The sequence below is a fragment of the Mercenaria mercenaria genome, chromosome 11 (genome assembly GCF_021730395.1).
Source record: "Mercenaria mercenaria strain notata chromosome 11, MADL_Memer_1, whole genome shotgun sequence".
In the NCBI taxonomy this organism is placed as follows: domain Eukaryota; kingdom Metazoa; phylum Mollusca; class Bivalvia; order Venerida; family Veneridae; genus Mercenaria; species Mercenaria mercenaria.
In genome coordinates, this window is record NC_069371.1 from 46,274,989 (window position 1) to 46,289,603 (window position 14,615).

At 33.2% G+C, this 14,615-nt stretch overlaps 1 protein-coding gene across 1 annotated transcript; it reads left to right on the plus strand.

The window, feature by feature from the left end:
* Window positions 1-2,435: 2,435 nt before the first annotated feature.
* On the plus strand, window positions 2,436-8,150 carry LOC123531362 (uncharacterized). Its single transcript, XM_045312225.2, has 3 exons — window positions 2,436-2,515; window positions 6,337-6,629; window positions 7,557-8,150. Exons 1-3 carry the CDS (start codon window positions 2,445-2,447, stop codon window positions 8,060-8,062), a joined length of 870 nt encoding a protein of 289 aa, XP_045168160.2. The 5' UTR covers window positions 2,436-2,444; the 3' UTR covers window positions 8,063-8,150.
* The last annotated feature ends 6,465 nt before the right edge of the window (window positions 8,151-14,615 follow it).

Below are 14,615 nucleotides of genomic sequence, written 5' to 3' on the forward strand. Positions count from 1 at the left end.
ACCTTATAGTGCTAGTGCATAAATGTCAGAAGTGATTAGCAATATTCAGGCGCTATGGATGTGTAGTTCAAGGTGAAGTAATGCCATCAATTTAGGACATGATGATAATACTGATATAATGCACTATTCTGGGTAGTATAAAATATTTTCTTTCCCTAAAAATTAGTAGTTTTACTTTATCAATTTCATTTCTAAAATTCATTTCTAATTAGAGTGTTTTAAAGTTTTATAAATGGTATGCCATGCAAACAGTTAGACTAGAAGCCCATGAAGCTGAAAATGGTTAAGTGGTAACAATGGCCAGCTAAGAAACCACGGCTCGTGAGTTCGAACCTCCATTCCTCAAAATAAATTACTTACATCGGGATAAGACCAGTGCATGGGTATTTTTATTAGTTGCTGGAAGCCGATGCCTAAACCTGATTAGCTCTCAAAAAAAAAGGAAGATGTAAAACATAACAGGAAAACTATTGCAAAATATAATTATCTTTATAGCAAGATAAACCATTTTTAGGTTTAGATATATATAGTATGAACCAAAATTAGACTAAGCGTACTTGTCAAAGTTTTATTAGTGGATTAGTATTGAAATATTTAAAGAAGAACTTTTAAGGAAAAACATATAACAGTCAACTGGCAAATTTAACCCACTGTTGATCTTATGATACCCATCATGAAAGATAATCAATTAAATATATATACATTAGTTGTATGCAAGTCAGAAAACAGACATGTCTTTACTCTGAAATAAATTATAGCGGATTTTAAAGAGAGAAATTCTTTAATGCTACTCATGTCTACATACTGCGATTGCTTTTATTTGGCCATTCAGGTATACATATCATGATTGTTTTCATTGGACTGTTCATATATACATCATGTGATTGCTTTCATTAGGCTATACATGTATACCTAAGGTGATTGCTTTTATTGGACTTTTCATGTCATATAACATACTGTGATTGCCTAATTTGTGTATGCTTGTCATTGTATACTTCCGGTATTTCTTGTAATTTGTAACATTCGAGTTGAATTCAATGACACATGACATAATGTTATTCAAATTATTTCATACTTGCCTTGTTTTCTGTTACGGGTATCCTCCGTATTGGCCAAATATTGCCAGAGAAGAAATTATAAAACAAATATGAAATCACTTGATTAATGATGACTGTTTTATTCAAATCCGTATCGGCCACAACAATTTACCTGGTCTAGTCAAACTGCTTGAATTCCGTTTTAGCCATATTTTCTTGTATTGACATAGAATTTTAATGGTTCACATTTAACATATAGACCTTATGATAATTTGTATTAAAGAAAATATATTTCTGAGCAGTATGACAACTAAATCAATGTAACAAATACCGCTAGTGTACATGTACTGCAACGTAACTTTAGAATGCACGTCTGTATGACTCAGATTGAAGATTTGTAATAATATGCTTGTTTAAATAGTATGTCTTGTATATGTCGAGATCGAAGCAGCTGATAATATTTTATACGTGGCTTTCAATATATACGTAATACTATGTAAATTCAAAGACTGTAAACGTCCCATCTACTATGCAGTTGGAAAAGTTGACCCAAAACGATATTCGTAATGTATATGTTTATGAAATGTGTATAATGGTAATTTATCTATGATAAACGAAGCCAGACTACCACTCAAGAAGCTAATATTCGGGTAAGGTTTATTCGGATAAATAGAGATTAAGTTATCGCCGCCGGATAAGAATAACCGAATTTCCATTAATGTCAAGATGTTTGTCTAATGATTGAATGATTAATGGTTTTTACATTGCACCACACAAATCTAGGTGACGTTGACATAGTTTTAAACGTTCACTTAGTGGTATCAAACGTGAAACCCTACAGCCGAATCCTGTCCGGTGTAATTTCGGTAACTCTCATACCCATATAACTGCCCAGTTTTTGATATTTTCGCTGTTAGCACTTTAAAGGAAGGTTTTGAGAAACGCCTTCATCTGAGAAGGATAAAACTCAATATTGATTTAAATGAATAGTTCTTTCATGTAATAAAAGTCGGGAAATGTTGATAAAAACTGTGTTCATGAGTTTATTTAATAACATCCAATTTTGCGCGCTGTGAATTTTGTACAAGGTGAATTACATCACGAGCTGCACATATGTACATGCGATAACGGTCACGCATCAAGTATCACAATAGGGTCAGATTTGATAAATAGTTATAAGTGATTATACTTGTTGCAAGAATAAAATAATTGCCATATATGCTTGCGGCGTTTTTAAAGTCCTTGGGTGTATGTGAAATGCAAAATGCTCATGCGGGTCTTATTGCTAGAAAGTCAGTCATGCTTGTGTATATCGCGCAAATAATGCGCGGCTTGCAGTTGAACTGCTCTCTCTTTCTCTCTCTCTCTCTCTCTCTCTCTCTCTCTCTCATGATGATAAGTGCAGATATGTGTTCGTTGACTGGTAGATATAAACGTTTTGCTGTCCAGAATCGTTTAGTTCATCGACATTTACCTAAGTAGGTGAGCATTATGTTATTCCGGAATGGTTAAGTAGGAGATAGTCTGTTACGTTTTTTACATTGAGTTCAAAATGAAAACCAAACAGTTTTGAAATTAAGCATTTTCTTCCATTTTATTTGTGTCAGTCTTCGTAAAACTTGGATATGAAATATCGAGATTTATGTATGTCATTTTCAAATCAAATTTATCGTAAATTGAATTTCTTACCGCAAATGACGCTAAATTACTCTTAAAATAGAAAATGTAATATAAATTATATATTTTATATTATAAATACAATATCAAGAGGAAGAACACTCTTCTAGTGTCTTACTTTTTCAACTGAAAGTATACATATACATTTGCAATGGAAAGTAAAAACACGTTTTAAACCTGTGTATGGGTTAATTCTAAAATTATTTCAATGTCTAAACAAAACAAAGAAAATACTATTAAGAATTCTGAGAGAGAGGAAAACTCAGGCTACCTGGTACTGAACCATAACATTTGGCGAGAAACAAAATGTCTGTCTGACATGCAAACAGCTCCAGTCATAAGCTTGCTATCAGTTGTATAACATTAGCTGCTGACGTATTTGCCATACTTCTTTCCTTCAGACAGGATAATATCTGAAATTGTTGGAATAGCTACGTTCTCTCAGAGAGCACAGGTGGAATTTCTGTTATTGTATATACTCCGATATAATCCAAACACTTCTAAACTGCCTGGTTGTATTTTCAGTATTGTTGCATTATAGTGACTGGCTTTTGTTTGTGTGTTGTACAGGATTAATTTTGTTATAAGTTTGAAGCTCATTACCGTTTTATTTTTGCCGTGAAAAAATGCGATTTTGCTTATTTTTGATACTGCATACGGACTGATATTTTTTTTTAAAATAAAGACTGATTAAATTTTAAGTTGTTTCATACCGACTGATTTATAATTTAGTGCTATAACAGAAAGCGGGTTGCTACGATAGGAAATGGTTTTAGTTTGAAGTATGTTACACGAGACAAACTCGTTTTATTGGTAATATGTTTATGCACTAGACTCTTGGTTTAGTTTTAACTTTGTTATATTCGAAAACAGATCTTTCACAGGGAAGTCTCTAGTGCATGCACATCAGCATGGAATAGTAAAACATTATTTTGTGTATTGGATAAGGCTGTATTCAGTGCTTTCATACACGGTAATCATTTTAATCTTTTTATTTTATGTTTTTTTTACTACATATTTCAACAGTTTTAATGAATTTTACAAATTCTAAACAGCTTTACGCTGCAGTATACCCCTTAGATATAGTCATGCTTCTGTTATCCGTTTTGGTTGTTTCTGACGATCCAAAGTGATTCTATCATTAATAATAATAATAATATATTATTATTATTATTATTATTATTATTATTTTTATCAAGAATATAGCTTTTTAATATCATACTTATATACGCAAACAGTGTCATAAACATTTTTTTATTGCGAATAGATACACTGATATCGTTTTATGAACCTGATAACAGCGCGAATTCAATACAGCTAAAGCTAACTTGAGCTAAAACTAAAGATTATTATGGTGCTTTTATTACTGTTACATTTTCGGGATAGATGTTAACCGATAGGTTATTGTTGACTATTGAATATTAATAGGCCGTCGTTAATGTATGTTTGTTTCATTTAGCCAATGTAAGAAGGATCATTGCCAATAAATGTTTAACACCGCTGAACTGGAATGATAAGAAATGACTTCATATATATATATATATATATATATATATATATATATATAGAGTATGAGAAAAAAATATATGTTCAAACAGTTTCAAAAGTTTAATTATAAACCCGAGCGCTTTCGGCTTTTTAAAAAAGCCTTTTTCAAGGGTAGCATAAATCAAAACAACACAGCAACGGCGTAAATACCGCCTGTATAGTTCGATATATAAATGCTCAATGAACATATCGATCAGTATGATTGATTGATATTTTGATCGATATGTTCATTGAGCATTTATATATCGAACTATACAGGCGCTCGGGTTTATAATTAAACTTTTGACACTGTTTGAACATATATTTTTTCTCATACTCTATAATTTTATCTTTATGTTCTTGTATCCTTCCGGGATCCAGTGTGTTTGAAAGGCATTTCGTTGAGTTTTTTTCTTAATATCTCACTTAAAATATATATATATAATATAATATATATATATATAATATATATATATAATTAATATAATGTAATTTCATTAAAAGTGGGGGGTGGAGCAATGTTGGTCATTGGCCATATGTTCATTACGTCTGCTTATTCTTATCAAACCATTTAATGTAGCCAACCGGAAGTGATACTGTTACGTCACTTTTCCGAATAAAGCCTGCACACGAGAATCATTTTCGAAACTGACGACAACCAACACGTGAGTTAATTTTTTAAAACTGAAATGTTTCCGTAAAAAGATGAAATATAGGTACTAAAGTACTAAAACTATCTACACGTTAAATTATTCCAAATAAGCTCTTCAAGTCAGCTTGAATTGTGTGGATTTCTTTAGATTAAGGCAGATATCTGAAAAACAAGTACGGGAACCTACGTATTTTATTTCACTATATTACAGATCGTATTTTTGTATGACAGTGGGAAGATTCATTAAAATTTACATTGTGAAAAGAATTCAATTCCGGAGCATGTTATAAAATATCAGAACTTTCAGAACTATCTGAAATTAACAAAATTTAATAATTTCAAATTTTAAATTTGGCAGGAAACATGAATAATAGCCATGAACTATTTAATTTTCATAGCAACGTAAAACTAAATGGTTGATCTAATTTCTTCAAACTTTAAGTTACTCAGTTTTTGGACTGTGTTTCTTTGAGTTTGAAAATTAATGCTTCTACTTTTCTTACATAGAACGAAATAGTCATTACATTACTTAAGAACATCAGTTTCAAAAGCTTTAGCTAAGTTAATAATTCAATTGTATTATAATATTATACTCAATGCCTTCTTTTTAGCGTTAGTAATTTTCTTAAATATCTTTAATTATGGTCCGATTATTTTTGTAAAAGTTAGAGTTGCGAACGGCTGACTTTTATAATAAATTCCCTTTAAATTGACTCTTTTTCATCTTGTGAAAAAAAAAAACACGAATGATACAAAACACGGATCTGGTGCAATAAATCTATAGGAAACTACACGAGTTTTAAATTTAGCAATTTACATCAAGTTAAATGATAAGTAAAATATTGGGTTTAAGCTCAAATATCATTATTAATAACTTCTAAAATCACATTTAGTTTATATTTATGAAACAGGAAAACAAAGTCTGTAGTCCTCATTTAGAAACAGTTACATACAGCATTGCAAATCATCCGGATTTTACGATGATTATTATTTTGCCGTACAATTTGACTTATAATATGCAATTGTATTAGAGTTCTTGTTCCAAAGATAAATGAAATTCATTCGACGTGGACCCAGCAAATTTCGTTTTCTCTGTAATGGGATTTCGAAAAGAATGTCAGTTACTCACGATAGTGGTCACGTGTTTAAGCCAATTAAGTCTCCACAAATTGTAACTTTCGTTACAGTTGAACTGATTATATCAAAAAAGTGCATTTAGTCCGCAAATACTTATGTCAACGAGTAAAAAAAATTTAGTATATTGTACATTGTTTTAGTTTAGTAGATGGGGATATGGATAAAATATTTTTAACGAAGTTTTTGAAATATGAAATAAATTTCTAGTGTAAGATGAGCCTAAGCATGACTTATCACATTCACTCAAATAGTATATCATAAATTGTATTCATGTAACTCGTGTAACTAACTGTTTCTCTGTTACAGGATGGATCAAGGAATTGCAACAGTTTTCTTTCTTCTATTTCAACACTGCTTATGTAGTTTAAACGACCTACGCCATCGTGCACCAAGAACAGAACTTCTTCCACACCAGTTCGAGACTTTGCGTCACGTGGCTATGATCAAACAAGAAATATTACGTCACCTTGGAATAACAGACTCACCTAGACAATACCATACGACGCCAACACACAAATCTATGTCTAGTCACGAAACTGGTCGTCAAATAACTGAGTACAAAGCAACCGATGTTGCATCGTATCACTCCGAACCACCTGGTAAGTAATATGCAAAAATAATGAGATAAAGATAGTGTATTTAGCACGAATATTGGAAATGAGTTTGCGAAACAATCGAATGTTTTAATTGTTTATCAAGAAGCAAATATGCAATAGTAACAAATAGTATCATACAGTGTGAGAAACCTGCCTATAGTTGATACTCTCTGTCATGATCTCTTATGAACACGAAACCTCCAATGGCTAGACTGTGCAGAGGATTTTTATTTATGAAGCACTTCTGTTCCGACTGAAACACATTTATTGCAACCTCGGTCATATCTATGAACATAAATTTGACAATATGTGAAATCAATCCATTGTAAAGTTTTATACATATGTTAAATCAATCAAGTATAAAGTATAGCACTTACAAGATGCCAAAGAAAACACAATTACACAATAAAGGTGAATGGAGCATTACTCGTGTGTGGTTTTTTTTGTATTATTTTTTTTTTTTTTTTTTTTTTTTTGTGGGGGGGGGGGGGGGGGGGTTATTGATTTTTTTTTCACTATATTTATCGCATTTTTATATTGACTTGCGTCTTGCGGAAGTTTATGAGAACCCCATTTTGTAAAAGACAGAATTATTAAAATACGCAATATAACAGAAATATTTCAAATACGATAAAATCAATGATTTTCATGGGGGACTAATTTCACTGATTTCGTGGTTGCAATTTTGCACGAATTTGCCGAAACAAACATAATTGCTATTCATTTCGTCAAAATTAAAATTCATGAATTCACATCCTAAGAAAATAGCCAAATAGGACAATACCACGAAATTTCGTGCTCACGAAATTAAATGATTTCAAGTAAGTATCCTTTGTAAAAAAAACGTGTACTGCTTTCTAGCTGGTCATTAAATTGAGGAAAGCAGAAAGTATCGAGTAGTCATTGACATTATACTCGCTTGTTTTACAGACAATTTCACAGATGAAAACATTATCCAGTTCAAGCTTTTCAACAAGATAAACGGGAAACAACTTGAAGTGAACAATGTCAACCTTCTTGTAAGAGTGAAACTGAGAAAGTCCAAAAAAGACAAGAGAACGGAACGAAATGCGGATATAAAAACCAAAAGAAGGAAGCGTAAGAAGAAATTTAAGGAAATTAATCTACTGGTATCAAATGTGACAGCAAGTGGACAACCAGATACAGCAATTACGTCAGTAAAATCTAAAATAAGAAAGACAAAGTCCCTAAAACTAAGTATTCCTAAAGAGTTGATTCAGACTGTGTTAGATTCACATACAAAAATACTGCAGCTTTTCATTCAGTGTATTGGTTGTGATAAAAAGGCAAAGATGATTTTAGTTCATAAAAGAAGAAAGCGAAAAGTGACACAAACTAGAGGAAACAAGCAAGCCAAATTACACAAGCGCCGTCCTATTTTATTCGTTTATTCCCATGTAAGGAACGAGAGTTGACAGAATGTAAAGACACTATTTATTGTTATAACACTATGATATGTTTTTATTTCTAAAATGGCTCTAATGCAATAAAACTGACATTTGAGATCATTTCTATTGTCATTGGTCAGTTCAAAATGCTGTTATTTTAAGCAGAGGGTACCCAGCTTTTATGAGCGATGAGTGCTGTCCAAACTCACTTAAATTATTTATGGTCCTGACTATATTCTAAAAATCAAAAAATTATGCGCTACAATTCTATTTCAGTATGCCTTATTACGTAGTTACGTTATACCATGTATATAAAAGTTGTTTCGACTTTAAACGTGGAACATCAGTCACAGTTAGCGATTAAACATGAGAATATACATTATAATTATGGCGTATGTGACCATGTATTTATTCAATAACAGGGTTTTAACCAGGACAAAAACAGTTATTAGAAAGTCTGTGAAATATTAAAGGTATGTTATGCCTAAGTTTCATAAATGCAAATATGAACGAATACCAAATCGCACTCATGTAAATGCTCGTGGGTATAAACAGTAATGTCTGTTAGGCTTAAAATACTGAACATATGTAAATACACTCTATCTATATATGTAATGCAACTATAAAGAAACTGGAAGATTTTATAACATTTAACCCTGATTACAGCTCTGTATACGTAGTAAGTATAAAGTTTAATACACTTGATTGAACTTTGTGAGGTTTTACTTTATATTGAAGACAATTTTAATGCTAAACTATTTTAACGATAAATGGCATAATATATCTTTGAAGGGTGGCACATCGTCATATTGACACAGTTTATTTGGAGAATTTTTTTAACCGATGTAAAAATCATATTCCTGAAATCGAATTTGAGATTCAAAAGTACAGTATGTGAACCGAATCAAGGAAACTATAACGTTCGGGAATAAGGTAAGTGGACCCCACCTAAACATCACTAACCAACTGCAACATCTCACCAACGATCCCAACGCCTGCGTTATGTATAACGATTCGTATTTGAAATAATCGCATATATACGTCGTTTATACATCCTATTTTATTGTTTTGTATACCAAACTATACTTTAAACATATTAATCTTAATCCTTCACAAAGTCATATACCAAAATGTTTGTTTGTTTGCTTGTTTTGGGTTTAATGCCGTTTTTCAACAGTATTTCAGTCATGTAACGGCGGGCAGTTGAGCTAACCAGTGTTCCTGGATTCTGTACCAGTACAAACCTGATCTCCGCATGTAACTGTCAACTTCCCCACATGAATCAGAGGTGGAGGACACAATGTATGTTATCAAATCGTCACAGAGAACATACGCTCCGCCCGGTGATCGAACTCACGACCCCGCGATCCGTAGACCAACGCTCTCTCTACTAAGCTAAGTTAAATGTATCAAAGGATGACGTCAATGGGTCAGTAGAAGCATTTTTGTGCACGCTCGCTGCGGAAATATTGAGTTTTTCTAACAAAGAAATCACCACGTTTCTTTTCATTCGGTCTCAGGCAAATTAAAACAATAAGTAAACGTTTACAGCCTTCAAAATAGTTTCATATCAAAAGATGTTCGGGAACAAGCAATTGACATGTAGCACGGTTGATAATTGCAGCGAATGTGGCCAGTCTTTGTCGACAAGGTACCTCAACAGTATTTTTGACAGACTGGCGAGGTTCCTACACTACTGTCGTTAACTTTTTTTTCAACATGTACATTTCCACCAAGTGTGGCATAGAAATTCATTACGACCATGAAAAGTACTTACGTGATGAAAAACTTAGTACTAACTATCGGCAGAAAATCAATAAGGAATGAAGATTTTCTCCTTTACGTCAAAAGCTTGCAATGGTTTACTCCCTTATGTCCAATATGATTGTTTATTAATTAGAGTACGTTGCATAACATTATGCGTCAGTATGTCTGTACCAATGTTCAGTTTGTACAAATATCAAAGTACCTACATTCTATTGAATTTGAGAGGAAAAAAAATTCGCATAACAGTCATGAATGAGCCGCCATAACTACGGAGAAAGACAACTGGTATCCTCTGCAAATGTGTCAGGCATCCGTAAGCAAGCTGGGTAGATTTCTGATATGAGAGATCTCTTTTTCGCAGGTAGGTTTTCGTGTTAATAAGTTTGCTATGTCCGCGACTTTTAAAAGTCATAAGTAAAAGAAGTATACTTAATCAGAATTTTAGGTGTTCATTATACCTTTCAATAAAAAGGGTTGTTAGTAAATGTTTACGGAATTTTGTGAGGTCAATATGATAAATGTATGTTGTGTTGCGGGCACCTTGCGTCTTCCTCTAATCAATCGCCATTTTATCTATAATGTGTCGGTGTCACGTTTAGTCAAGGCTGAAAACCACTAAATCCAGCTGTTCTTTATTTCATATAAAATCCACTCACTTCATAACGGTGTTTCGACATTTTCTAGCATATCAGATTTTCAGAGACTTATATTCCCATAAAGAACTAGATCGCTACTTTAGAAAAACAAAAAGAAAATGGGGTGTTAACTTTTATATAAGAAAACTACAGTTCGTTAAATACAACCCGCTGAATTTACTACTTTTCGCTTCTTTCAATTTCTCTTTTCGTGACATTAAATTCTTACGCCGCCATTTCTATCTAGCATGCGATAGGAACATGCCGATTTCATTAGAATGCAAAGTGATACATACTGAAACGCGGTAGGGTAAAAGTAAGCACGTTGCTGCCGAGAAAATGCACTAGGAAAGGAAAAAAGATTAGTACTATTTATATTTGGACTACTTGTGACTAGACCTGCGGAGGCTTACATTCTATTTGGTAGTGATCAGCCTCAAACAACGAAGAAAAGTGCAAACAAAATGACATGTTTCATATTCTGACCGTGCATCATTCTGCATTTTATCATGTTTATAATTAAAATTTATTGATTGCGTAACACCAGGTCTTTAAAACAGGCATTCCTTGGACATGTTCTGAATATGTAAACTTACGTAAAGATACGAACGTTGAAGATAGAAAGTATGTAAGTAATTTGCACAAGATTTGGGCTTCGAATTATGTTTTTGCTTGCCTTGCTTTTTGTCTTAGTTGCAATGAACTAACTGAAGTAATTTTATATCTTTAGCTATTTTACATTTTTGAATTATATTTGTGGAATTATAACCATCGAGCTCTTATAATTTTAAGACAGCAGAAAGAAGATTTCAACAGGAGTATGTAAAGTCGGTGCGATTGGGGCAACTATACTCATAACTGCGCAGAAGAATCTACAACTGATTGGTTCAGCTAGCTCACTTTACAGTAACATTGATTAGTAACAGAAGCAGCACCTACGAACTGAGAGAATGTTTAAGTTAATTAGCAACTGCAAGTAATTGCAATTATGTGCCGGTATCTTAATAGAAACATTAGTGGTCCACTTTTCTTAGTATTAGTTTCAGCTGCACTTAAATTAAACAAAACCTTAATTAATAGAAAAAATAAGACTTTCATACTAAAGGGTGTTTACAGTTCAAATATTGGAAAAGCAATGATTTATTAACTCGTTTCAATAGATGAGCAACGAAACGACAGCACATGGATCGTGGAAGGATAAAACAATTTGACTGGTAAACACATCAGCTACCGTCACAAAAATTACATAAATTATAACAAAATATCCCATATAACTCTATTTTAAAACTCCATATGTAGATGATATGTAATCGCTAAAGATAGCTAAATTTTTCAAACATTTTACTTTACAGTATGTCATATATACGATAATGCAATCACACTTAAGTGCTACATTCACTTGATTACCTAATAAGGCCGCTATTTTGATATATGAAGCGCACTGTATATTTGCAGTCGAACTATATTTCGTTGAAAGGACACTTAAAAAGTAACTGTGTTTTATCATTTTATTAACTACATTGAATGGAGCGTGAAGAGCAGGTTCGATGACGCAGCAATTGATTACATGCACATAACATCGTCAAGTGAGACTAATAACATATATTAACATGAACCGCAACAGAAGGCACCAGGGCTAGTGAAAACGTGCCACCGTTTTTGGCGACGCCCTCAGGTAGGCTGGGAGAGCAATCCCTTGAATGACGCTGCAGTCTTCTGTCGTCTGGTTACAGAATGACCGGAGATAATTTTTGAAGTTAAATACCACAAGACATGTTCGATTTAAAAAATGTGTTTACAAATGGAACTAGGGTATTTTTTAGATATAAGAAATATATTTATATCTTTTCGTAGTTCATACGAAACGAACGACAGGATATGGCCGGCAAATGATAAAATACCAGCGCGAATTATGGATTCGCAAATAGCATCATGTAGTTCATTTTGCCTGAATTCCGAAAAATATAAATTATTTTATTAATGTTGACATACAACATGTCATCAAAAGAAATTGTTCACGAATAGCACATCGTCAAGTAAGATACGCTAAATTTCATTGAACACGGTAAAGTTGTGATATATTATGGAAGCTTAATAGATCGGTAAAATGATGTAAGGTGTTCGACAAAAAAATAATACAACATTAGTTTGTAACAGTAACTTTTGCAAACATGATCAAACTTGCAATAACGAAATACCATAACTGTAAAAACGATAAATATATGTAAACGAAAAAAACATAGAAAAATTCTTAGGCTGTTAAGCTCCTACAGATGCACTAACTAGATGGGTATTTGCAATATACCCTGTATTTTTTTTTTAATATTTATTAGCAGAATCGACATGTCTTACAATATGGGACTTTCACTGATGTACATTCTTGACTGTAATATTGCAAGATCTGAACTTAAGCACCATAATACAGTTCATTATTACATACTCGTTTTTATTCCCCGTTAAGTTACACTGGTACCGGAAACGTCAATATTTTTCCATACACTGACGCCTGAATTTCATATCGGGTGCGTGACGTAATTCAGTGTGTGTTGTTGCACTATTTTAGTTAACTTTCTAGTTAGTTCAGTATTGTCAATCCTATTCAGACTATTGAACATATTTATGATATTTACATAATATTTATACATGTAGATGCGTATGTAATAAAAAGGTTATTATCTTTGAACCGGGAAATATGCACTCGTTCTTCAGCGGAAGAATATTGCGCTCATAAAGTCGCGCAATATTTCCGCTGAAGAACTCGTGCATATTTCCCGATACAAAGCTAATAACCTATAAATACTTGATGAGAAGTTTACCTATTCTGTAATGATAGCAGTTCAATACAAATCAATATAGGACCGTTTTCACACCGGTGCAAACTAATGTTCTAAATAAAAGATACGAATTTCTGTTGGTACAAAACAGAAGCTAAATCCGCAATTAAAGAACTTTGAAGATTCCTCCATGCATACAGAAGTGCTTTAAACGTAAACACAATTAAAGTTACAGGAATCTGAAATTGAGAAAAACCAGCACGAGTCAAAGATTTGGCAAAGTGATTAATATGTTTAGCGGGAATTTTTAATGTAAACAAATTACGTTAACAGAAAACTCCAAAGGGTATCTAGTACAGTAATTTTAAAACAGAATGTGGCCACTCTTTGGACGAAATATGACTGCACTTTATACGGGTGACCAGTCTTTCCGTGGAAAATGACCGCTCATTTGATGGTATCTGGACGCTCTTTGGACATAAGGTGACCTAACACTGTATCTTTGGACTGAACGTGGCCGCATTTTGGAAACTAAACTTGAGCGCTCTTCTGAAAGAAGGCGTCCGCTCTTTTGACCGTTTTTTTTTATAGAAGGTGACTGTTTTATGGACTTAATGTTTCCTAGCAATCATTTGACGAAGGGTCATCCGCACTTTGTACACTTTGTCAGAACGTGGTCGCTTTTTAAATGAAAGATGACGGCTCTTTGGACACTAAGTGACCCATATTTTGACGGAAAGAAAGTGCTCTAAGAAGACAACCGCTCATTTGACGGAAGGTTACCGTTTTTTTCTAATGAAATTTGACTGCTCTTTGGACGGAAGGAGGCAAATGTTTTGGATGGAACGGAGTTTCCAATGACAACTATTTTTTATTGAAAACAATTTTAAATTTTATCACTGTATGTTAGCTTGTTCTAGAAAATCAGGATCCACAGCTTTCCGTTAATTTGTCTGTTCTTTTTGTTTTTGTTTTGTGTTTTTATTCCTTGTTTTCTCTTAATATTATGAACACACGTACAATTGACGTTATACAAATATTCTCCTAGGCGTAGGAGAATGGGTGTGTGGGGGGAGGGGGGGTCATGGGTTGCCCCAATTTTGAGAGGGCTGCCCCACCGAAGTTCTGATCCTAAATTAATTGTTCTCGGTAAAAATGAAGCCAGTTTTGGAGGGGATTTACATGTACTGATATGGATTTGATGTTACGTCTTTTTTGTTGTGTAAAAAATCTGGGTAGCTTTAGCTGGCCGGGCCCTCTACCCCCCCCCCCCCCCCTCAATTTTGAGTTCGCTCCTATGCCACGGATTCTCAAACATTCCAATGGTAGAAGTAGAAGTTTTCTATTTTGTAGTATCTCAATAACTTTTGTATAAATCGTTTAAGAGAGCTACATTGTTATTCC